Below are 27,564 nucleotides of genomic sequence, written 5' to 3' on the forward strand. Positions count from 1 at the left end.
CCTGACCCTAACCCTAAAACAGAACCTAACCCTAATTCTAATCCTAACCCTAACCCTACTCGAACCCCAAAATCCTAAATTCTAACCCTAACCATAATCCTAAACCTACCCCAAACCCTAAACCAACCCTAACACAAAATCTTATCTCTAACACTAAAACTAACACTAACCCAAGGCCTAAACCGTTATTTTAATCAAAGCCTAATCCTAAACATAAATGTAACCCTAAATATAATCCCAACCCTGTAATACTCTGACATTAAAATTACCTTAATCTAACACTAACCCTAACCTAAACCAAACCCTGGCCCTAAACCATAATCCTAAACCTAATCTAAAACTAATCCTACCCCTAATGCTAACTATAATCTAAAAAAAATCCCAACCCTACTCCTAACTCATACACTAAAACTAATCCTAAACCTAATCCTAACCCCTAACATTGAAATCCTAATCCTAACCCTACTCTAAACCAAACCCTAAACCCAACCCTACACCTATTTTAAAGCTAATCCTACCCTAATGCTAATCTGAACAAAATCCTAACCCTAATCCTAACTCCTAACCCAAAACATAAAACGTAACCCTAACTCCAAACCTACCCCTAATCTATAATGAATCCTACCCCAAACCTACACCCAATCTAAAGCTAATCCTACCCTACGCTAACTCTAATCTGAAGAAAATTCTAACCCTAAACCTAAAACTAAACCCTAATCCTAATCCTAGCTGTAGACCTAACGCTACCCTAACTCTGACCCTATATTGAGTTCCCTGTGGATGTTAAGGATGGCATAATCTTCTTGTCAGTTCTTTTCTCTTTTTTCTCCATGACCTGCACTGTGTACACCATGCTTAGGATCAGAGCTATGGCACAGCATCCTCAGGATGAGAGGGAAAAAAGGAGCCGAGCAACAAGCACAATGTCTACACCGATTGTCGCAAAGAAGAAAGGAACCAAAAGTGTAGTGACAGCATCCATCTCTACTCAGACTGTCACAGAGGAGAAAGAACCCAGACCCAAGACCACAGCGTCCATGTCTACGCAGACTGACACAGGGGAGGAAAAAACCAAAGGAGCTGTAAGCATCTCCACACAAACTGTCACTGAACCAGAACAGCCCAAACCGATTGCAGTTGCCCCCGTCCAGAAGAAGAAATCAAAAAGCAAGTCAGTCCACATAGTGACTGACGAGGATGCAGCAGGACCTTCGCACCCAGCAGAAGAGGCAGAGCCAGAGATCATCACTCGGTCACTATCCCTGGGTGAGCTGCGTGACCTGCGGAGGGAATTCATGCGCCAGACGAATGAGTCCATCCTGACCTGGCTGCTTTGCATCTGGGACGCTGCAGCGAATGACACCATTCTGGACGGAAGTGAGGCCAGGCAGCTGGGATCTCTGTCCCGGGATGTGGTCATCGACCAGGGGATCGGGAGAACCCAAGAAACTCTCAGCCTCTGGCGGCGACTGCTTACAAGTGTAAGGGACAGGTACCTTTGTAAAGAAGACCTCCAGGTGCACCAAGGGAAATGGAGCACAATGGAACAAGGTATCCAGTGCCTGAGGGAATTGGCTGTGCTGGAGATCATTTTCTCAGAAGACGAGAGATTTCCTAAGAGCCCAGATGGTGTCCAGTGCACGTCACAGATGTGGTTGAGGTTCGCACGCCTTGGACCAGAGATATACTCCCGTTACCTGGCAACGCTGCAATGGAGGGAAGGCGAGGACAGGGTGGGCGTCTTGGTGAACAAGCTGAGGATTTACGAGGACACCGTCACAGCCCCGTTTCGCACCCATGTCTCATCGGTGGAAACAAGGCTGGCTGAGCAAGTCCGGGGCTTGATTGAAGAAGGCCATCAGAAACTGAAAAAGGAACTTAAGGAAGAGATTTACCAGATCTCGCCAGAACCAACAAGAGTCTCTGCCATTAGGAGCCGGCATCCCCCAACCAGGGACAGAGGATACACCCCACGAGGTAATCTCTGGTTTTTCCTTCAGGAACATGGAGAAGACATGAGTAAGTGGCATGGAAAACCCACCTCCTCCTTAGCAGCCAGGGTACATGAACTAAAAAGAGGGACAACTACCACAAGAAGTGCATCTAGAGTCAACGTTGCTCCGGTCTCTCGCACACAGAACTCCAGGCGGTATAGGAATGATAATGTGACCGATCCTCTTGAGGGGACCTCAGGAACGTATTCACCAGAAGGGAGCAACATGCAACATACCGATGGGCCCGTGACCAAGGGGTGGACCTTACCATGGACAGCATTTCACAGGTCATCCACAGTTGTGAGACTTGTGCTGCAATCAAACAGGCCAAGCGGGTGAAGCCTCTGTGGTACGGTGGACGATGGTCAAAGTACAGGTATGGGGAAGCCTGGCAAGTTGATTACATCACCCTTCCCCAAACCCGCCAAGGCAAGCGCTACGTGTTGACCATGGTTGAAGCAACCACTGGATGGCTGGAGACCTACCCTGTGCCTCATGCTACAGCCTGGAACACCATCTTGGGCCTGGAAAAGCAAGTCCTGTGGAGACATGGCACCCCTGACAGGATCGAGTCAGACAACGGGACTCATTTTAAGAACAGCCTCATCAACACCTGGGCCAGAGAACACGGTATCGAATGGATATATCACATTCCTTATCATGCACCAGCTGCCGGAAAAGTTGAACGCTGCAATGGACTACTTAAAACCACCCTAAAGGCACTTGGTGGGGGAACCTTCAAAAATTGGGAAGTGAACTTAGCGAAGGCCACCTGGATGGTCAATACCCGAGAGTCCATCAATCGAGCTGGTCCTGCCGAGTCTGAACCCTTGCACACAGTGGATGGAGATAGAGTCCCTGTGGTATACCTGAGAGGCATTTTAGGAAAGACTGTTTGGATTAATCCCACCTCATGCAAAGGCAAACCCATCCGTGGGATTGTCTTTGCTCAAGGACCTGGTTGCACTTGGTGGGTAATGCAGAAAGATGGGGAAACCCATTGTGTACCACAGGGAGACCTAATCTTAGGTGAGGATGGTGTGTAGGGTTTCATTGTATATGTGTGTATGTAGGTATGTATATGTGTGTATATATATATGTATGTGTGTTTAGAGTTTAAGAAGGTATTGTTTTGGGATGATGTAGATGGTAATAGAATAAGGGGTGGATAATGTCCTGGGTTGAGGTGTATTCTATTACCATCCTCATGAGCAGTGGAAATCAGGTGGGGCAGTGTTTCCTTGCCTCCTCCCCCCAGACTATTTTTCTGTTAATGGCCCATCATTGTCCTGCTGCATGACTCAGAGATAACTCCCTCCGGACTATCTTCTGTTAATGAGCCTAATCAACACTTGGCCTCATGACTCATTACCCCATTGTGAGATGCTCCACCCAGAGGGAGGAACCAAGCATCCCATCGTGCATATAATCTGGGACTCTGAACACCAGAGACACTCTTCCCACTGGATTTCCAGAGGACAGAAGCTACACAGCCACCACTGGACTTTCTGAGGAAGAGCAGACCCCTTCTACCACAGGATCACCACTTCAGAGGACTGCTACCACCACCCTGCCTGACAGGGCCTCAGGTTGTATCTTGACTCTGTCAGTGTTTTCTTTTACTTTCTTTTCCTTTCCTTTAATTTCCATTAAATTGTTATTCTTACTTGGTGCCTCCCACTGGTTTATTTTCAAACTAGCACAACCCTACACCTAATCTAAAGCTAATCCTACCCTAATGCTAACGCTAATCTGAACAAAATCCTAACCCTAATCCTAACCCTAAAACTAATCCAAACCCTATTCCTAATCCTAGCCCTAAACATAACCCAAACCTGAAACCTAACCCTAAAGCTAACCCTGGCCCTAACCCTAACCCAAACTTCTCCTACCCCTAACGCTAACTATAATCTAAAAAAAATCCTAACCCTACTCCTAACTCCAACACTAAAACTAATGCTAAACCTGATCCTAATCCTAACCCGTAACATTTAACCCCTAATCCTAACCCTAAATCTAAACCAAACCCTAAATCCAACCCTACACCTATTTTAAAGGTAATCCTACCCTAATGCTAATGCTAATCTGAACAAAATCCTAACCCTAATCCTAACCCTAAAAGTAATCCAGACCCTATTCCTAATCCTAGCCCTAAACCTAACGCTAACCCAAACTCTGACCCTAACATAACCCTAATCTAACCCTAACCGAAACCAAACCCTCACCCTTCACCACAACCCTAAAGCTAATCTAAAATTAATCCTACCCCTAATGCTAACTGTAATCTAAACAAAATCCTAACCCTTCTCCTAACCCTAACTCTGACCCTAACAGTACCCTAATCAAGCCCTAGCCCTAACCTAAACCAAACCCTGGCCCTACACCATAACCCTAAACCTAATCTAAAATTAATCCTAACCCTAATGCTAAATCTAATCTAACCAAAACCTAGCCCTAAAACTAATCCTAACCTGAACCACTAATCTCGAAATTCTTACCCCTAAGCCTACCCTAACCCTAATCTGAATCTAATCATAATTGTGATATACCCTAAACCGAAATCGAAACCTAAACGTAACCCGAAAAACAAGGCTAACCTTAAACCTTTACAAAGAAAGGCAAAGCCTAAGTTAAAGATGAAGAAAACGCATAAACCTAAGCCTACCCCATACCCTAAACCAACCCTAACACAAAATCATATCCCTAACACTAAAACTAACACTAACCCAAGGCCTAAACCGTTATTTTAATCAAAGCCTAATCCTGAACGTAAACGAACCCCTAACCATAATCCTAACCCTGTAATATTCTGACATTAAAATTACCTTAATCTAACACTAACCCTAACCTAAACAAAACTCTGGCCCTAAACCATAAACCTAAACCTGATTCAAAACTAATCCTACCCCTAACACTAACTATAATCTAAAAAAATGCAGACCCTAATCCTAACATTAAAACTAATCCTAACCCCAATAATAACCCTGACCCCTAACATCTAACCCTTAACCCTAAATCTAAACCAAACCCTAACTCCAACCCTACACCTAATCTAAAGATAATCCTAACCTAATGATAATGCTAATCTGAACAAAATCCTTACCCTAATCCTAACCCAAAATCTAATCCAAAACCCATTCCTAATCCTAGCCCTAAACATATCCCTGAACCTAAAGCGAATCCTAACCCTATCCCTAACCATAACCTCTAACCACTAACCCTAAAGATAAATGTAACCCTAAACCCAACCCTACACCTAACCTAAAACAAAACCTACCCCAACCCTACACCCAGTCTAAAGCTGATCCAACCCCAACACTAACTCTAATCTGAACAAAATCCTAACCCTAACCCTAAAATTAAATCTAACCCTAATCCTAATCCTAGCCATCAACCTAACTCTAACCCTAACTCTGACCCTAACATTACCCTAATCTAACCCTAACCCAAACCTAAAAGAAACCCTGACCCTAACCATAACCCTACACCTAATCTAAACTTAATCCAACCCCTTACGCTAACTCTAAATGTAATCTATCCAAAATCCTAATCCTAACCCTAACTCTGACCCTAACATTACCCAAATCTAATCCTAACCCTAACCTAAACCAAACCCTGGCCCTAAACCATAACCCTAAACCTAATCTAAGACTAATGCTACCCGTAACACTAACTCTAATCTAACCAAACTCCCAACCCTAATCCTAACCCTAAACCTAAAACTAATTCTAACCCTAACCCCTAACCCCTACCCTAATCCGAATCTAATCATAATCGTGATATACCCCAAACCTAAATCGAAACGTAAACGTAACCCCAAAAATAATGCTAACCTGAGACCTTTACAAAGAAAGGAAAAGCCTAAATTTACGACTAAGAAAAAGCATAACCCTAAGCCTACCCCAAACCCTAAACCAACCCTAACACAAAATCATACCCCTAACACTAAAAGTAACACTAACCCAATGTTTAAACTGTTATTTTAATCAAAGCCTAATCCTAAACCTAAACGTACCCCTAAATATAATCCTAACCCTGTAATACTCTGACATTAAAATTACCTCAATCTAACACTAACCCTAACCTAAACAAAACTCTGGCCCTAAACCATAACCCTAAACCTGATTCAAAACTAATCCTACCCCTAACACTAACTATAATCTAAAAAAATGCAGACCCTAATCCTAACATTAAAACTAATCCTAACCCCAATAATAACCCTGACCCCTAACATCTAACCCTTAACCCTAAATCTAAACCAAAACTTAACTCCGACCCTGCACATAATCTAAAGCTAATCCTACCCTAATGCTAACTCTAATCTGAACAAAATCCTAACCCTAATCCTAACCCTAAAACTAATCCAAACCCTACTGTCACGATCCGCTAATGCAAGCGGGAGTCGTGATGGTTCGTTTATCAATCTCAGAGTGTAAAAAGGACTCAAGAAATTTCAGTTTAAATCAAAACAGTGCACCTTTATTAAGTGCCCACAACACAGTAATGCAATAGAAGAGAGAAAGGGAGAGAGAGAGAGAAACACAAAGTAGGGAGGAAGAAAAAGAGGGGGGGGGGCAATAGCTACCAACGGATGAGACGAAGTCCTCGTGGTCTTCCGCCAATAGATTCGTCTTCTTTCCGTGGGGGAGATCTCTCCGACTTGGTTATTTCAGAAAGTCCCTTTATAGTCCTTTTCAGAAGCGAGGGGCAACTGGCCAAGAGGTTGGGAAATTTACAGCCATTGCTGTGGAGTCCGTTGCTTTGGGAAACAGGTACAGGACAGACGCACAAGACCGGTGTGCAGGGCAGGTGTACAGGACAGGTGTGCAGGACAGGTGTGCAGGACAGGTCGTTCCTTTCCGCTTCAGCACAGTCCTTCCCGCCTGGGCAGCAAGAACGGTGCAGTCCATCGTTACCTGCACTAATTTTCCTCAGGAATGCGTACCAGTTCCCAGCGGGCACACCCGTAGGCAACACTTGGCAGACATCCCACCTCAGCCAGGCCAGGACTCCTGTGCTCAGTCTCTGTTCTCGGCGATGATCGTGAGGCAGATGAGGGATCTTCGGACCGTCTCTTACACCTACTCCAAATCCTAGCCCTAAACATAACGCTAACCCTAAAGGGAATCCTAATACTGTCCCTAACCGTAACCTCAAACCCCTAACCCTAAAGCGAAACGTAACCCTAAACCCAACCCTAACCCTAACCTAAAACAAATCATACCCCAAGCATACACCTAGTCTAAAGTTAATCCTACCCCAACAGTAACTCTAATCTAAAAAAAATCCTAACCATAACCCTAAAACTAAACATAACCCTAATCCTAGCCCTAAACCTAATGCTAACCCTAACTCTGACCCTAACATTACCCAAATCTAACCCTAACCCGAACCTAAACCAAACCCTGGTCCTAATCCATAACCCTACACCTTATCTAAAACTAATCCTACCCCTAATGCTAACTCTATTTTAACCAAAATCCTAACCCTACTACTAAACCTAACCCTAAAACTAATCCTAACCCTAACCCAGAACTCCAAAATTCTAACCCCTAACCTGACCCTAACCCTAATCCAAATCTAATCATAATCATGATATACCCTAAACCAAAATCAAAAGCTAAAAGTAACCCCAAAAAATAAGGCTAACCTTAAACCTTTACAAAGAGAGGCAAAGCCTAAATTCAAGACTAAGAAAAAGCATAACCCTAAGCCTACCCCATACCCTAAACCAACCCTAACAAAAAATTTAATCCCTAACCTTAAACTGACACTAACCCTAGGCCTAACCCTATCCCTAAATCTAACTCAGACCCTAACATTACCCTAATCTAACCCTAACCCGAACCTAAAAGAAACCCTGGCTCTAATCCTAACCCTATACCTAATCTAAAATTAATCCAACCCCTAACGCTAACTCTAACTGTAATCTATCCAAAATCCTAATCCTAACCCTAACTCTGACCCTAACATTATCCAAATCTAATCCGAACCCGACCCTAAACCAAACCCTGGCCCTAAACCATAACCCTAAACCTAATCTAAGACTAATGCTACCCCAAACACTAACTCTAATCTAACCTAACTCCTAACCCTAACCCTAAAACTAATTCTAATCCTAATCCTAATCCTAACCCATAACCCCTAACCCCTAACCCCTACCCTAATCTGAATCTAATCATAATCATGATATACCCCAAACCTAAATCGAAACCTAAACGTAACCCCAAAAATAAGGCTAACCTGAGACCTTTACACAGAAAGGCAAAACCTAAATTTAGGACTAAGAAAAAGCAAACCCTAAACCAACCCTAACACAAAATCATACCCCTAACACTAAAAGTAACACTAACCCAATGTTTAAACTGTTATTTTAATCAAAGCCTAATCCTAAACATAAATGTATCCCTAAATATAATCCTAACCCTGTAATATTCTGACATTAAAATTACCATAATCTAACACTAACCCTAACCTAAACAAACCCTGGCCCTAAAGTATAACCCTAAATCTAATCTAAATCTAATCCTACCCCTAAGGCTAAAAATCCTAACCCTACTCCTAACTGTAGCACTAAAACTAATGCTAAACCTAATCCTAATCCTAACCCCTAACATTTACCCCTAATCCTAACCCTAAATCTAAACCAAACCCAAAACCCAACCCTACACCTAATCTAAAGCTAATCCTACCCTAATGCTAACGCTAATCTGAACAAAATCCTAACCCTTATCCTAACCCTAAAACTAATCCAAACCTTATTCATAAATCGAGCCCTAAACATAAACCTAACCCTAATCCAAAAGCTAATGTTAACCCTAAAACCTAACCCAAAACCAAAAACGTAACCCCAACTCCAACCCTACACGTAATCTAAAACAAATCCTACCCCAACCCTACACCTAGTCTAAAGCTAATCCTACCCCAAAGCTAACTCTAATCTGAAGAAGAAATCTTCAGATTAGAATCTTTACAAAGAAAGGCAAAGGCTAAATTTAAGATTAAGAAACAGCATAATCCTAACCCTACCCCAAACCCTAAACCAACGCCAACCAAAAATCTTATCCCTAACTCGAAAAGTAACTGTGACCCTAGGCTGCAACCTATACCTTAATCAAAGCCTAATCCTAAATGTAAACTAAACCCTAATCCTAAAAAAAACCCCAACACTAATCTAATCTTATTCAAAATGGTCAACCTAACCATAATCCTAATCTCACCAAAAAACCAAGCCTAGCCCTAACCATAACACTAACCCTACTCTAACCGTAACCCTATCCCTAAATCTAACTCCGACCCTAACATTACCCTAATCGAAACCTAACCCTATCCTGACTCTGACCCTAATATTATCCAAATCTAATCTGAACCCGAACCTAAACCAAACCCTGGCCCTAAACCGTAACCCTACACCTAATCTAAAACTAATCCTACCCCTAAGGCTAACTCTAATCTGAACAAAATCCTAACCCTAATCCTAACCCTAACCCTAAAACTAATTCTAACCCTCATCCTAATCCTTACCCTAATCCTTACCCTATCTCTAACCCCAATTTAAGCCTAACTCAATCCCTAAGTGTAATCCCCCCCATCCCCTTCCGTTAGAAAAGGCGCAGCCGGGAAGGATTCTTTGGATGGATTTCTCTGATTAAAATCCCACGCTAACACTGCAGTGTTGTATCTGGGAACCGTTCACTGAAATACAATTGCAAAAAAAGACAAGCAAACCGCACAAAGCACCAACTCAGGGTTCTTCTTAAAAAAGGCTGGGGGACAGGAAAAAGGAGCAGAGAGAGAGGGGGAAAGAAGAGGAAGACAGGGAGCAGGGTTCCCACAGAAGCCCGGCTGTCTGTCAGCCCCGGTGTGGCAGATGGAGCGCGCGTTGCGGAGCGCGGTGCGTTGGCACAGCTGCAGTGGCAGGCCAGGCGCGATTTTAAAGAGCAGCAGGCGGCACGTCCCTCCTGTCGGCGGAGCCGGGCTGCTGCAGTTAAAGGCACGCTCCTGGAGAGGCTGCGGTCTCTCAAAGTCGGGGCAAGGTGGCTACTCATAACCCTAATCCCAAACCCAATCTTAATCCTAATCTTAATCCCAATCCTAATCTTAATCCCATTCCTAATCCTAATCTCAATCCCAATCATAATCCTAATCCTAATCTCACTCCCAATCCCATTCCTAATCCTAATCTCAATCCCAATCCCAATCTTAAGCTCAATCCCAATCCCAATCTTAATCTTAATCCCAATCCCAACCGTAATCCTAATCCTAATCCTAATCCTAATCTCAATCCCAACCGTAATCCTAATCCTAATCCTAATCTCAATCCCAATCCCATTCCTAATCCTAATCCCAACCGTAATCCCAATCCCAACCCTAATCCTAATCCTAATCCCAAGCGTAACCCCAAGCCTAATCCCAATCCCAACCGTAATCCTAATCCCAACCCTAATCCTAATCCTAATCCCAACCGTAGCCCCAATCCTAATCCTAATCCCAATACCAACCGTAATCCTAATCCTAATCCTAATCTCAATCCCAACCGTAATCCTAATCCTAATCCCAACCGTAACCCCAATCCTAATCCCAATCCCAACCGTAATCCTAATCCCAACGCTAATCCTAATCCCAACCGTAACCCCAATCCTAATCCTAATCCCAATCCCAACCGTAATCCTAATCCCAACCGTAAATCCAATCCTAATCCTAATCCCAATCCCAACCGTAATCCTAATCCTAATCCTAATCTCAATCCCAACCGTAATCCTAATCCTAATCATAATCCCAACGGTATCCCCGATCCTAATCCTAATCCCAATCCCGACCGTAATCCTAATCCTAATCTCAATCCCAATCCTAATCCCAATCCCAACCCTAATCCTAATCCCAATCCTAATCCCAATCCTTATACCAATCCTCATCATAATGCCAGTCCTCATCATAATGCCTATCCCAATATAAATCCGCATCATAATGCCAATCCCAATTAAAATCCTAATCCCAATATCAATCCTAATCCCTATCCTAATCCTAAAACTGATCCTAATCCTTACTTTACACTAATCTTAATCGTAACCCTAATCCATCCCTAACCAGAACTCTCACCTTTACCTTAATCTAACCCTACCCCAAACCTAACCCTAACCCTAACCCGGTCCCCTCCTGCTCAATAACGGGGCACGGGGAAGGATTCTTTGGATGGATTTCTGTGCCGCAGGATCCCGCACTCCCTGCAATGTTCTACCTCGGAACCAACAAACGCAAAGCACCAATTCCGTGTTCTTATTACAAAAGGCCTTTCCCAAATGGCTGCCTGCATTCTTTCCTTCACTCTCAGCTGGTTTCGGCTTTATGCAGGAAGTGCAAAGCACTGAGGAAAGCAATGGAAAACCTGGTGAAGAAAAGCCCATCATTTTTTAAAATACCCAGTTGTCTTGGGGTGACTTTATGCTGTGTATCCCATATCGCTGCCCTATGCCCAGAAATTAATTCTTGTGCCTTTCTATGCCTTTAAACTGAGCCTGAGAGGGGGAAGGAAAAACTGAGCAAAACTTTCTCAAAGCAGTTTGCAGCTTGTTCAAGGTCACACAGAGATAGCGACTTTTTTTTCCCCAGCTGCGGCAGGGGAGGGAGGAAGCACCCGGCTTGCTGTTCCCCAGTCAGTTTTTGGCCAGTGGTTCAGCTTCTTTTTCTCCAGAGAGAGACTGAGAGTTGAACTTTTTTTCCTTTCCCTGGAATTTCGGATTTTCTCCCTTTTCCACTGGACTGCTTCAACCTCAGAGCACATCGGGAGGACTTTCCACGGGCACAGAGGGCCTGGCCCTGGGCCAAGCCCCAGCTCCGAGGAGACCAAAGGGAGGACTCGAACGCTTTCCCAGGTTTTTCCTCCACAGCGAAAGATTTTATTATTTAGCATTATTTTCCTTTCCCGTGTGTTTGTTAAATAAATAGTTTTATCTCCTTCACTTTCCTTCGAGGAAAATTTATTTTTTCTCGAACCTGGTGGGGGAGGGGTGGTAACCTGCCTTCTCTCAGAGGATATATTTCTAAATTTGGCCAAAACAGAACACCAGTTCATTTTAAAGGTGACATTTTAAGTTCAGCCACATACTCAGACTAAACTTTGGCCTTTACAATGTACATCCAAGTAAATTGTTTATGCTTACCTTTTAATGTCTCTCAGAAGTGATTACATACGGCGCAGGCAAAGTTTGAATGAAAAGCTAGGGCTGTTCAGTACAGGGCAGAGAAAAAGGAATAAAAAATCCAGAAGTAAAAACCTTTTAGTCTCCTTTAAAATGCTGCTTTTATTTTCCATTGTGTTGGCAGAAAGCAGGGATTTGAAGCTGAGAATTGCCTTTAGGCTGTGCTATCTTCCTCTACTTAGCAGCAGTTAGAACTGCTGGGTTTTTGCATGCATTGGGTGAGAGAGACAAGGACTCTGAATGGTTGAGAAAAGGGAATAAACTAAGCTTGCATTTAACAATAATATGACACCTCTATTGTACCTGTGCAAAATGGGATCTAAACCAATAACTATAGTTTCCTGAAGCTGCACACAGGAACTCAGGGGGATATCCTGAGACTTTAATTAATTAATGTTTGTAACATGATGTGAGAGCCTATGATGAAAAGTCATATATAACTGCAAAGTCTTAATTTTATGGAGCAATCAGTGGCATTTTCAAGGAAACCGACGTGGGAGTTCACCTGCAATCTGTGTTAAGATTCAGATTGTCCTTGTACAAATTCCCTTGAAGATTTTCTTCAAACTCTTTTTTTCTCTTTACCTTTCTCCTTCCCTGTTATGGCTGTTGAGCTGTGCAAAGGCAAAAATGGAAAATTATTGCTTTTATAATAAGGGGGAAACCAAGGAGTCTTTCCTCTCTGCTTTCCATTCACCAAAACAAGTCTCTTTTTCAAATTTTAGGGAAAATAGAAATTTTGAGATACTGCACTCAGGTCATTTTAAGATCAGATGGAAACGGTTTTACAGTGTTCAGAGATACTTTTCCTCACATTATCATGCATGATGTTATTTGGAAGGAGATGAAGAAGGCATCTCATAGCACACCTATTTGAAGTCACAAATGTAACAGGCACCGTGTGAATTCTTGGAAAACAAAACTTCAAATGAAACCAAAAGCCAAAGCATTTGATCACAACAAAAGCACATTCTTTCTGCAAAAAAAGTAAGACTGAGTGCCGTAAGATACCTTGAGTTGACAAGTTAATGGACATAAATTACCCATTTTTATGGATAAAAAAACATTCATGGTTTCATTCCATTGGTTTATAAAGCTTCTGCCACTCTGGACATATTTAGAGAAAAATTAAAAAAAAAAAAAATTGAGACTAAGAAGACTGATGTGGCAGTCCAGATTTTGTTTGCTCTGATTCTGGCCATCAGCCAAATATCAAATGGAAAATACAGTTTATGGCATTAGGAAGAAATATAACATTAACCTCCTAATGCTCCATATTAAGGGTGTGCCCCCTACCATTTGCAGGTTTGAGCCCTTAGGCTCTAGCTGCTGTTTGACAGCAGTAGTGGTCTTTCTTTCTCTTGCCATGTCTACAGACACTATGGAATAAATCCATGAGAGAAACCCCACTCCTAAATGTTAGCAAATAGTGGATGGAAAATCATTGCTCATCAGGAGCACTACATGTGGTACTTACGTTAAGCGTAATGTTGGAGTTCAGCTGGATGAGTGCACCAGTTGTAATGAAGAGGCACAAACTCCAACCAGACTTTGTCTGCTTGACTTTCCTAGCTTTTTACCTTCCCTGAAGACGTGTTTCTATCCCAGATTATAAAGCTTCACCTCAAAGATGCTCCATTCCTATTCCCCTTGTGACCGAGGCAGGCCCAACAAATTGCAAGCTCTGCACTACCTTGATGAGTTTATGCAGATTCCAAATTGCGTGGTGTGTGAGTTTGGGATATCACACAAATCTCCCAGCTAGATTCTGTAGGGTTTGACATCGCTTTAATATCATGCTGCATTTTATTTACCATGAAGTCTTTGCTGATACAGCTGCTCTCTCCTCTCGCACTCCCACCAGCTTTCCACGAAGCACACCCCACTCAGCTGAAGACCAGGACATACAAGATATGCACATTTTTCCAAGGGTGACACATAATTGTTGTTTTGTTGGGATTTAAGTATTTTCTGTTATGCTCTATTGTGTCTCGAATAGTACTAATTCTTTTTCCTTCAGATGTAGCCTGTCCTATTTTGAAGAGACACTTAGTCTAGCTGTTCATATTCAACATGATTATTGAAAGCAAAGAGTACCATTTGGGATAAGTAGTGATATCAGCTTTGAACTGAGTAAACCCAAAGTTTATGGGAAACTGTCCCATCATCTATCTAGTTTATAAAAAGAGCTGCTTCTTTCCTTCTATTTCACTTTTCACCGTGAGGAATAATAAACATGGTTTAAAGTGGAAAAATATGGGGGGGAAAAATAAGGTGAAAAACTGTGGTTTATTATACAGTAGGTCTTGTGAGTGTTGTTAGAGATAAAATATTAATGCTAGAAAAACATGTTGACATCGTCCTCTAGATGGTGCCTATAGTGGAATGTCATGTCATTGATATTTTGGTTTATTTGATTTATTTAGTCATGCAGAAAAAGGAATCTTTTTTTGGGTTTCAATATTTCTTAGTAGAAATTAGACAAATACAGATGGAAATACATTTTTGAAAAGGTGCCAGTCAGTGATGTTTGATGAATTTTAAAGAAATAATTATGAAAGAAAAGAGAAGAGAAAAGCAAAAACGAGAAGAGAAAGAGAAAGAGAAGGAGAAAGAGGAGAATCTCACTGAAATAGCAGTGTTGACTTTGCCCAAAGAGGTTTCTTTAAGGTTTTACCATCAAAAGCGCAACATCATTGGTGTTTTAAAAGTATACTGCTACCCAAAGGCCAACTTGATTTTATTTGATTTCATTTTAATGTGCAATGCATCCTAGTTTTCTCTGTGTTGCTTTGCTTTCAAGTCAAAGCTGGGGATTCAGATGCCTGGTGAGACTGCAGCAGGTCCCAGCCGTGCCAGGAAGGAAAACTGTCTCCTGTGAAAATAGGCAGCAACTCCATGAGACAGATTCAACTCCATGCAATTCACAGTTCCTTACATGCCCTGCCAGGAAGGAGGAAAATGAATTGCAATGTAATATTTTTATATCAGGTACCAATTGTTGTTATTTGCAGAATATTTTGCGTTTAGATTACTGCTGTTTTTAAAGGTTTCTTCCTAGTACAGTCCACAAGCCCACGTAGGACACTTGGCATAGGAAGTGATTCAGTTATGTGGCAAGTGAAACAGGCTGTGCAGATTCGGGGTTTTATTAAAAATGCTGCTAGCATGGTGCTGTTAGGAAAGGATGAGAACGTGGGGTCACAGAGGAGAGAAAAGTTGTGTTCTCTGGTGTTGATGGCAAAACTACCATTTGTCTTAAAAATAAATTACAAGAACATTCTTAAAGTTAAAAAAAAAGAAAGCATTCATTTTGCCAGGAATCTCAAAAAAAGAATACTTTATGATCACGCAATCAACATTTATGTTTTAATAGGAAACTATTTTATGTGCTTTACTTTGTGGGCTGAATTTATTCTAATACATTTCTAAACTAAAATTCCCTAAATTTATTTATAGAAAAGCAGGCTCAAATATAATGAATTTTTTGAATGTAATTTCCTTGCCACTGTAGAAGAAAGTGTATCGATCCATCTCAGGGCTGGGAGAGGAAGAGTGTCCTTTCATCTCAACAAAAGACAATTTGGATGAACATTCCCTGGACAAAAATGTTTAAAAATTATTTCAGGCTTAATAAGGGACAATCTGGATTTGCAAACTTAAAAGTTTTATTTAAATATTTGTCTAGTTTTCTTTTATTATTTCTTTGGGTTTTTATTTGCCATAAAAATTATTACCTGTGTAGTACATTTTGCTGCTATTGAAAGCCTGTTGGGTCATATCACATAATCAAATCATTATTTGAAATTAAAAATAGGTGTTGAAAGGCAATTTTAAAATTCTAACATGAAATGCAAAGTTCTTAAAATGAAAAATTTGAAGAGTGAAATTTACAAAAAAAAGTTTAATGAAAAATCTAAATATTTTTTCATACAAATTGGGAGGAAGATAAATAGTACAACATCGATTTCTTGTAAAAAATGGAAATTCTGATTACCTGTAGGCAAGGTGATTTCTGGTTAAATGAATAACATGTTGGTTTCTGTTTGACTAACCTTTGAGGTTTTTCAGTACTAACATGGGAATAATTTATATTCCAGTCCACACTGCTACAGGAATAGACTCATAGATTACTTGTGTATCCATAAGTTAGATCCTTGTGAATCTGAGCATACGGCTTTAGGAAGAGAGTAGATTTTTTAAATGGAAAAGACACCGCATGCACGATATAAGCCCGCGAGCGCAGGCAGCCCAAAGGACAAGTTAGTGTTTGCATGTGAATAGGAGCTCAGTGCAATGTTCAGAGTGAAGGCAGGGGCTAAGAATAGTCTGGGAAACAAGAGTGAACATCAGAGTCAAGGTAGAAATGCTTGCAGTGCTTTGCAGAAAATGGCAAAGAGTCTGGATTAGACAGGCAACTGGATAAGAGGATAATGACAAAGGTGAGGATAAACTGAGTATCTTTATAAACCCCCAAGCACTCCCCCTCGCTTCTGTCACATGTGGAGGAGTCTGTTTGACTTCCTTGATGGGGAATTTGAAAGTTTTCATCATAGGATGGTGGGACTGATGTTCTGGCTGTCAGGAGACCATAGCTTTCTCCTCCCTTCTCCAGGGAGAGTTCCCCATCTCTGCCTCTAGACAAGGGGATGTTCCACTGAACTGCCTTCCCATCGTTTATGTCCATGGGTTATGAAAGAGCTGGTTTGGGTCCCTGTGCCACTACTCCAATTAACAGCATGCTGGTGTCTGATGCCACTTTAGTTAGAGGCTCGTAGAAAGAATGAGCTAGCTTTTTATTCAGCTATAAAAGATACCTGCCAAGGAGAGATTATGGTACAAAGAGAAGATAGGGAGAGAGAAGAAACCAGAGCCTAACCTTAACATGACTGGTGATGACTTGCTGAGCTTTGATGATTACCCCTGAAGAAGGGACAGATACTCAAGCTGCCCTGTTGAGCAACTCTTCAGTGGTTCAGAGATCTTCTGATGTGTCTGTCATGGTTTGAACTCATGCCCTGAGACCTAAGCAACTAGGTAAGCTGGCCTGCCTTGAAACATGAAGAAAAGCCCAGAGTGACACCCCTGAAAAGTGCTGCTTCATCAGATCGATGGATTCAAAGATGACTAGGTTGTGTAGTTGTATGCAGTTTAAACATTTGTGCAGGGAGTCCACCCGTGCCGAGTATTATTGACAGCTACAGATCAATGCTAATTTTTGATCATTTTCAACCTACAAAGACCTCTTGACCCTGTTGCCACCTTAGGGGCACTTCAAGTAGTCAAAAGCAATCACAGTAGGCAGTGTAAAATCATCAGACCCTTCAAGGCTGCACAGCCTTGCTCATGCCTGGGAGGAGGACCAAGAGGTGGCAAGGAAGGCAGGCACCTTGCATTATGGATGCCACTGTCTTTGAACGGCATGAAAGACTATGCTAATTTGTTTCCAGACTTTAAGTGACTTCCGTGTTCATGAATTAAAAAATAAACAAACAAAAAAGGCAATCTGAAGCAAATCTTGACAGATACATTATTCATGATTCATGTTCTCTCGTTTTATGTTTTGAAAAATGTGTTAAAACAAGGTTTTATTTTAAATAACTTTTATCCTAATTTACAGTTAGAAGAGTGGAATTAGTGGAGGAGTGTATTTGTTGCTGTTAAGAGCTTGTGCTGCCACTGGCAGCATGTGAAGCATTTTACACAGCAAAACCAAAGATCCTGCTGGAAGTAATGGTGGTGCTGCCAGAGCTGCACCAGGAGAGGAGACCAGGCTGCCAGAAGCAAGGACTGTGTCAAAGGCTGGGCTCTGGGCTACAGTGTGGTCAGGTCACAGTGGCTTGTCACAACCTCCCTCCTCCCTCAGGAGTCCATTTCTATAAGTGTTTACATGGAAAGAATGAAAGGGCTGTAGAGGAGGAATGTGAGACTGCACACACTTAAATGTTTGCTGGATTATTCTTAATTTAATGACTGATGGAGTGAGAATGCTTCACAGTTGGAGGCAGGAGGGCATGGGCTTGTAGTCCATTGGATTTCATGGTCAGCCAGTCTATGAACATCTTAATCTTCACATTAAAATTTTATTTTGTTGGTTTTCTTTTAATGGTGAATGAAATCTGGACTGTTAGCATGTGTAAACATGGGATATATGAGTTTATGGCTTTGCAGAAGAAGACAGGGAGAATATTCCAGACAATGATTTTGTTCCTGCACTGTTTAAGGCTGTGTCGTTGTCCTCTGAAGCCAAAGTTACAGTGCTATCAGTGCAAGGTGTATTTTGTAATTTATATTTGACCATTCCAGCAGGACAGTATTTCTAGGCTGAAAATGTCATGGGAGGACATAAAGTGATTCTTAAAATGAATCACCGAGTCTGCCATCCATCCTCTTTTCAGCATCAGCCTTTGAGCTGAGCAAATTCACAACTGGCAATGGCAGCAGTGCAGGGGGAGAAAGCGTGGCTCTGTATTCTGGGAGTACATCCCCTGAGCTTACTTCAAAACCAAACAAAACAAAAATACATGTAAACCGTTTGCTCTTCAAGAAGTATCTGTAGGAGCCAGGGATAAAAGTCATCCCTGGAAGGAATGGTTTAGCAGTCTCCAGAGAACATGATGAACTGCAGGCAAGGAAATCCCTCCATCCTTGTTTCATTTCAAAGTGTAGTGAGGGTTGTAAATAATTAAATCTTGGGGTTTAGTGGGAAAATGGTAGAGGGTGATGAAAAATATGCTGGTTTTCTGTTTCGAAAAAATAGAAATCTAGTGTTTTGTAGCACTGCTGTCACAAGAAGCCACCCGATGATGCAGCTCATTAAAAAGCAGAGCCATTGCTTTTTTGTCTGATGTTTTTAATAATGTGTTTGTACCTTCAGAGAGCCTCTGTGTAGCAGTTCAGGGGCAGTAATTTAATGCTGTGTTCTCCCTTCCTCCCATCCCCACCCCCGAACCATGGAATGTAAATTTTAGGCTTTTAAAAGTTTTGTTTTGAAAACCTAATAGATAACTGTCCTCATAAAAACTATTAATACAGACTACATCCAATTGTAAAGCTAATTTTAATCATGTTTTGTGCCAACATAATTTCTGATGCCAGATTTTTATGCTAAGCATGAGCCTCGATTTAAACGTGGTTCTTTAACCTGCAGTTCATAATTTCGCGGTCGGCTGTATAGGTTTTTTGGCTATGGCAGTTTAAACGCTTCCACTTTCAAGGATCTAAGCCATAAATGTTTATTAAAAGAATCTATAATGAAATCAGGTTTGTTATTTTTTTAATGGCTGCCTTGAGTATGTTGGATGACTGAACGCACGTTGTTAATCATTAAGTACTCATGTTACAAAAAGTGTTTGATAGTATTGCCATCTAGGGGCTGAACGAAATTCTCCATACCGAAATAAACTGTAATTGAACAGGTGCTGCTATTGATAATATACATATGTTTTTGCTTTATAGCCCACATGCTTTCCATGTTTCTTATGACAAAAGATATCTCTAAATATCCCATGGCAGCCAGAGCTTTTTTATCTCTTCGAGGTGATTGCTATTTGCATTTCAGCTTATGCTTTTTTGGCAGTGATGACTGGGAATTTCTAACAAAGAATTATACTTTTTTGCATTATTAATCTTGCTAGTGTTTGCCCTGTTTAACAGAAAAAAGGAATCATTTATCAGAAAAGTATGTTTATAATCTGTACTTGTGGCATCTTCAGATTTAATATTCATAATGGTCATTCAAATGCTGTGCTATATTTATCTAAAAGACTAACTCATTGTTTTGAGGAAATAACTATTTAAATATTTATGATCTAACTTTTAATATTTAAAAAAAGAAATTAATATTTCTTTAAAATTTGTTTCTGAGTCTGATAGCTTAACAAATGTTTAAATATTAAACAATTGGAAATGTTAGCATTTAACAACTTAATACGACTTACCGACACAGGGAAATTGACTTCAGCTTGTTCTATCACATGAATGCAACTGAATTCCTGCACTCCCTTTCTTGTGATCTATATAATTCATGCCAAAGTACAGATAAAAATGAGATTAAATATATCAGTGATCAGCTGAACTCCTTTTTTTCTTTGCTCCTCTGATCAGACACATCTGCACAGTCTCCTACTAGAGCATGTTACTCCTGTTCTTTTGTTGGTCACTGTGCCTTTTGTGACTGGTCAAAATAATTTCACCTTCCTGCCTAGATCAGACTTTGTGCTGAGGCTCTCTTTGCCTGAGCAGTGTCAGGTCTGCGTCAGATGCCGTTTGGGGTGAGCTGGGACTCCAGTGGCTGATCCTGGCCATGGCTGATGTCCATCAGCCTGCATCCCCACCATACCCCTCTGCTGGGCTGTGCTCTGGTGTGGGAGCAGGTCAGCCCCGGTCCTTGCAGCCCTGGCTGAGCCTGGTGGGATTCACAAAGTGTTTATCCAGATTACAATGCCCTAAGTAGCTTGAACAGGACAGCATGCCTCTGAAATGTACACACATGTACACACAAGATGGATAAGATTTCTGTAGAGCCAGGAATCACTCATGTACCAGAGATTTTTACATGCTTGAGTCCAATTCCAGGCGGTCTCATTCTCACTGAGCAAGCTCAGACACATGCTGAATGAACTGTAAGTTGCGTCCTAGCTGAGATTCAGTCTGTGGAGGAATCCCAAGGAATTAGCTCCAAAGGCTCCACCAGAATGATAGATAGTATTTTTAAACCCTAATTTCTTTTTGAGGTTCAGTCATAAAAAAAACACCAAAAAAAATCCTGGTAACCAGATGGGGTATTCTGCAAAGCAGTCAGAAGTGACCCAGAGCTGAGGCCTCATTTTCCAAGTGACATAAACCACAGATGCTGATTACTTTTTTAACTAACTCAAACATCTGTATTCTTGCTTCAGGGAACAAAGCATCAGGCTCATTTATTTGGATTGAAACCTTTCACAACATATCATATTCATGTCGTAGCTGTAAACAACGCCGGGCAGGTTTCAAGCCCCTGGACATCTGTGCGCACTTTGGAAGCTTCACCCAGTGGCCTGAGCAACTTCACTGTGGAAAAGAAAGAAAATGGCAGGGCTCTGCTGCTGAAATGGTCAGAGCCCTCCCAACCCAATGGTGTGATTAAGGTAATACTCATCTTGACAGTTCACTTGATTAAAAAAGAGAAGGGAAATGCTGAATATCAAATTAAAACATTTTTTGCTGAAAAAGACTCAACTGTATGCATTATAGTTTAAAATAAGATGTAAGTCCTATGCAAGCACAAGACACTCTGTGAGTTCTCTATGCTTGTCACTATATTAAAATGAATATTAACATCCCTGTGCTACTCTGTGACTGTAAATTTTCATTTACACTGAACCAAATTGTTCATTTAATGCATAGAAAGCTGCACATGAAAGCTCATAATCTTACTTGTTGTATCACCAAAATGTGTTTCTAGAAAACCTAGGTTTGATAGAATGTTGTTCTGAAAATTGAGACTTAGCTCAGTGGTTTCAACTGAGTGTAAACCTTTACCTGCAAGGTTTGCAACTACAGAGGTTTATTTGGAGGTTTTTTTCCTTAAGTGATTTTCTTTAGAGCTAGTCCGTGAGAAGCTTTCTGCTGGCCTGTGAGAGCCTCGCAATGAAACCTGATAACAATCAAATATAATGAAAACTGTCACTAAGTGATTTATTACTGCATTCAAAATGAAAAAATCATGAAAATTGGATCAAAACATTCCTTTTGTATCAGTGATCTGATTGTTACTAGCAAGAAAGTAAGTTTCTGAATCGTTGGCTAATAGTTCTTACCCTATTGCAAAGATTAAGGATCTCATCTACTGGTTATTGACAAAAATTGTATTGTTTTGTTTTCCTTTTATCCTGGCTTCTGTCCTTCCTTCCTTCCCTGCCTGCCTTTCTTTCTTTTTCTTTCTTAATTCACCAGACCTACAATGTTTTCAGTGATGACCACCTGGAGTACAGCGGTTTGTCTCGCCAGTTCCTGTTCCGGCGCCTCGAGCCCTACACCCTGTACACCCTCATGCTGGAGGCGTGCAATGCAGCAGGCTGCACTCGCTCTCCACCCCAGCCAGTCTGGACAGATGAAGCTCCCCCAGTGTCCCAAATGGCACCTGTAATCCAGGCAGTGAATGCCACCAACATTGAACTGAGCTGGTTGCAGCCAGTTAATCCGAATGGAAAAATAATTCGCTATGAAGTTATTCACAGACGCACAGAAGAGAATGGTGTGGGGCACGGAGCAACAACAGAAGATGAGAAAATTGTTTTCACAGAATATAACACTGAAAGTAATACATTCACATATAATGATAAAGGTTTGCAGCCATGGACAAGATATGAATATAAAATACGCACCTGGAATGCAGCAGGCTACGCTGACAGCTCCTGGACAGTGGCAAAGACTAGTCAAACTGCCCCAAAAAGTCTTGCTGTCCCCAGGTTATCCGTGGTGTCAGCCAACCCCCATAACGTGCTCATATCCTGGAGGCCCCCGGCACAGCCCAATGGCATTCTGCAGTCATACAGGCTGCTGAAGAATGATGTTCTCTACCCTTTCAGCTTTGACGCCTCTACTCTCAGCTATGTGGACGAGGACTTGCTGCCCTACACGGTGTACAGCTATGCAGTGGTTGCCTGTACCATGGGGGGCTGCTCTACCAGTGAGCCAGCTGCAATACGGACACTGGAAGCAGCTCCTGCCTTGGTGGAGCCCCCATCTCTGCGGGCTGTTAGTGCCACTCAAATCAGTGCATCCTGGGCACCTCCCCAAATACAAAATGGAGATATCACCAAGTACGTATTGAAATTAGGCAATGAAGAGTATTATCCTGGCAAAAGTTTGCAAATGTTGGTTTCTAACTTGCAGCCTTACACGCAGTACGATTTTGCACTGGTCGCCTGTACTGCTGGGGGCTGCACCTCTAGCACGTCTCAGTCTGTGAAGACCATGGAGGCTCCACCATTAAACATGGAAGCTCCCAGGCTGCTGGTCATGGGCTCAGAGTCAATTGAAATCACATGGAAACTCCCAGATAAGCCCAATGGCAAAATCACAAGCTATGACCTAAGGAGGGATGGTGTACTTGTGTACTCTGGTCTGGAAACTCGGTATCTTGATTTCACCCTAACGCCAGGCATGGAGTACAGCTACACTGTCACAGCAAATAACAGCCAGGGCAGCGTGACCAGTCCCTCAGCTCGGATAAAAACCAACCCCTCTGCTCCATCTGGGATGTTGCCTCCTCGGCTGCAGGCATGGTCTTCCAGTGAGATTTTGGTGGCCTGGGATCCTCCTATCAAAGTAAACGGTGACATTAGAAACTACACAGTCTCAGTCCACAAGCCTGGGGAAACAGGAAAGAAGACTTTTGACTTTGATGCTTCTCATGTTTCCTTTCTGAGACGGTCATACATAGTGGCACAGCTACAGCCCTACTGCAGGTAAGTATGGAAGAACTCATTTGTTGAATAAATGCTGTGGGGTGGGGCAGTGGGCTGGCAGACAACTCAGCCATCTTGCTTAAACAGATAGTCAGACCCATAGGGTTGTTTGCTAAAAAGCAAATAATAAAACAAGGATTTTTTTCTTTTAAATTTATAGTAACACCAGCTTTATATCATCTTAGCGAAGTGCATAGTGTTGACTTAGGTTGTAATTAATAGAAGGGGTAATTCAGCACTCTGCTATAGACTCCAAAACCTGCAATCTTGTACCGGTGTATCTTTCACATGGTGTCTGCTGTTGAGAATAAATAGAACTTGCTGTTGAGAATAAAAAGGGCTTTAGTTGACAACATTCGGGGTGGGGAGACCAAAGTTGTGGTAGCTGGCCCATTCACAGTGTAGCTGAGCTGATATTAACGGGGTCACACCAGGAACATGGTTGAACCCTTGAGCTGGAAATGAGTGACTTGTGATTAAGTGAAAGCTAAAACTTAGGAGAGGGTACCAGACTCTCCTGCAGAAGCACACTTGATACTGAAGTAGTATCTTCCTCACTAATTCTTGATTATTTACCTGACCTTTCCTTATGTATTTGTGTAGGCATAATTTGTGTATGTTACATGGTTGATAAGTTTGTCTACTATTTACATATAACTAATCTAAATCCAAAGAGAGTAGTAGAGTGGAGTTATACAGCTCTCAAATGACATCCAAATCATCTCTTAAAATGAATCATCATTTTGATTTATATAATCAAAATCAAAATTATTTTGATCACTTGACTCCTGCAGATGTTAACTGTGCTCTGAAAAAAAACAAACCACACCCAAAGAAAACCCCAGAAGACAGTGTTCTTCCTCTTTGCTATATAAAGCACAGCACATAATCTGTGTATTCATACAAACTGTGTTCCTATATAAAATTTCCAAAGACCGGGGGAAATTGAGAAATCTGCCAGATCTCACGCACAGTTTATATTTGTATCTGCAGCGTTTTAATCCCCTTTCTCCTGCTTTGTGCTCCCGAAGGTACGAAGTCCAGCTCCAAGCCTGCACGGAGCTGGGCTGTGCCTCCAGTGAGTGGGCATCGGCACAGACGCTGGAGGCGCCGCCGGCAGTGCAGCCGGCCCCTCTCATTGAAATACAAACAGCCGGCGGCTTCCAGTCGACTGCTTCCATCCTGTGGACCGGCCCCAAGCAGCCAAACGGGAAGATTTTGTACTATGAACTTTACAGGAGGCGAACAACTCAAGCTCACATAAATTTAGACCTCTCACTTGTTTACAATGGTTCTTCAACCTCCTTCAAAGACGAGAAGTTGCTGCCTTACACGGAGTATGAATATCAGGTGGGAATTGAAGCTATTTAGCAGCTCTGATTATGATTTCAGTACACTTTGAGAGCCTTACTTTACACTTACAATGAACATAGACATCTCAGTTCTAATGTTAATAGCATTGTGAAACCTGAATGATTATTGTGAATGTATTTTAAGGAGTTGAGAAGCTGAAAATAATTTCATACAAGAAATACATTCATTCAGCATTTGTTTTTCTTTAGCTTAGTGGTAGGTCCCTGTGTATCTTGAATGTTTTTGTACCCTCCAGAGCCTCAGCAAGTCCTTGTTAAGGCAAATTCTAGTTCTTAGAAGGCAGCTTTTTTTCATTACTCCTTTTTTCTTTTTCCATCCTCCCCCAATCTACTGTGAATTAATTTTTAATTTATGATCTTAGAGCAGTTTACATCAAGAGGGACTGGGGTTGTTTTCTCTTTAAATCAGTCATTAGAATGACAAGCACATTTTTTGAGAGGTTCAAAAGTGAACTTGCTGTTGATGGTTGGTGTTATTTCTCATTTTGTTTCATATACACCTGAAGCAGTGCATTCCACATCTTGAGCAAGGTGGTGCAATCTTTCTTTTACAGGCTCGTTTGCTTTATAGGATCACAAGATCATTCAGGTTGGAAGGGCTCTCAGGAGGCCAGCCAGCCCAACTTTGTACCTGGGTCAGTAAAGAGGTCAGATGAGGTTTTGCATCTTGAAAACCTTTGGGGAGGAGACTGTAACCTTACAGACAGTCTGCTCCATTGCCTGGCTGTCCTCATTGCAAAAAAAGGGTTTTTGTTTTGTTCAGTCTGAACCTTTTTTGCTTGAACTTACACCTGTTTTCTCTTGTCCCCTCCCACCACATACTATAGTAATCAAACAGGCTCCACCCTCTCATTACCTGTGGGTAGGTGCTGGGGGACCACAATCAGGTCCCTCTGAAGCCATCTCTTCCTCAGGCTGAACAAACCCAAGTCCCACAGCTTCTCCTTATAGGCAAATTTTTCCAACCCCCTGATTACCTTGGTGGCCTTCCACTGAACTCGCTCTAATTTATCAATACCTTTCTCGTATTTGGGGGCCAAAACAAAACAGACACTAAATAAAGGCAGGTAATCACTTCTTTAATTGTCTGACTGTGCTTTTGCTAAATGGCTCAGGCTGTTGGCCGTCTTTGCTGCCAGATTACCCTGCTAGCTTGTATTCAACTTTCTATCTACTAAGACCTTTAGGTCCTTTCAAGCAGAGGTGCTCACTGGTTGGTCAGTAATGCTGACCCTGTGAGGGTGAAAGAAGTTATTTCTCCCCAGGAGCAGGACTTTGCATCTGTCTTGCTGAAATTCCCATTCTCCAAGCCCTTCTGACTGGCAGACCTGCCCTTCAGCATATCACCTGGTCCTTCCAGTTTGGTGTCATCTGCAAGTTTGATGAGAGCACACTGAGTAGATCAGGTTCTTTGATAGCTCTGCTCCACTGCTGTTGCTTTCTCATTTTTAGTAGCCAGAAACCATGAAGAATTAAACCTAAAAACTTGCTTTATCACATTATTCTGTCCAGCTGCTGTATGTATCTGTGTCATAGACTCATCGAGTCGTGCAGTTTGGAAGGGACATCCAGAAGGCATCTAGCCTAACTCCCTGCTTGAAGCAGGTCCAGATAGAGCAGGCTCTCAGGGCTATGTCCAGCTGAGTTCTGGATCAAGTCCTCCCTCCTTGTAGATGCAAGGATGGAGACTGTACAGCCTGTGTCGGCCGAACTATTGTTAGACCAGTTTTCCTTTCTGCTTTAGTCAGGATCTGTGAGGAATGAGAATTCAAGTGCAGATGGGGCTGAGTAGACAGCAAGCATTGGTAGCAGACCCAAACCATACTTTTTAGGAATCTTTCTTAGATGAAGAAAAGCTCTCCAAGCTGGATGTTGTAGGTATTGGCTGTGTGATGTTCTCAGCTGGACTAACTTTTAATTATCTCAGTCAGAAGCTGTTTTTTGGGGAAGTTGATACTACAGAGACTTTCTTCAGCCAACATTTTTAATGACTTATCAGTGAAAAATAAAAAAAAAAAAAAGAAGCCTTTTGATCAGATTCCTGTGCTTTACTGTGCTGTATTCAAGACTTAGCTTTTTATCTTGGTTCTGCTCCATAACCAGGCTGAGCTTTTGATTGGAACTCTAAATCATTTTTGGTTTTTTTCACCAGTGGCCATTTATTTCACCATGAGAGGTTTTTCAATGCATCTGTTTGTCTTCTGCTGAAGTCACTTGCAGCAGTCCTCTGGGATCTACTCTGAGCCTCTCCATTGTTGACAATTTATATCTTGCCTGTGAGACAAGTTATTCATAAGTGTAGGGCTTGGCTTTTGCTATTATGCTGATGAAACCCAGATTTATATTTCACTTAAGCTGGATATTGATTCTCCTGTCTCTGCATTTGAGGCTTGTTTGCTGGACATAAAACTTTAAATGCATCTGAATTTCCTCCAGCAGAATGCAGATAAAATCAAAGTGCTGTGATGGGACTCTCTCTGGCATTTTTGGAGATACTGAGATTTAGTTCAATGCTCTAATAGCTTTTTTGGACCTGAAACCAGGA

The 27,564-nt window shown here is 41.8% G+C and overlaps 1 protein-coding gene across 1 annotated transcript in view; it reads left to right on the forward strand.

The window, feature by feature from the left end:
- USH2A (usherin) overlaps positions 1–27,564 on the forward strand; it is a 388,199-nt gene that overhangs the window by 338,226 nt on the left and 22,409 nt on the right. The window contains exons 61-63 of the mRNA XM_069009544.1: positions 21,094–21,321; positions 22,130–23,646; positions 24,678–24,996. Of these exons, the coding sequence (XP_068865645.1) occupies positions 21,094–21,321; positions 22,130–23,646; positions 24,678–24,996 (2,064 nt within the window). The remainder of the gene's footprint in view (positions 1–21,093; positions 21,322–22,129; positions 23,647–24,677; positions 24,997–27,564) is intronic.

This window comes from Aphelocoma coerulescens, chromosome 3 (assembly GCF_041296385.1).
Source record: "Aphelocoma coerulescens isolate FSJ_1873_10779 chromosome 3, UR_Acoe_1.0, whole genome shotgun sequence".
In the NCBI taxonomy this organism is placed as follows: Eukaryota; Metazoa; Chordata; class Aves; order Passeriformes; family Corvidae; genus Aphelocoma; species Aphelocoma coerulescens.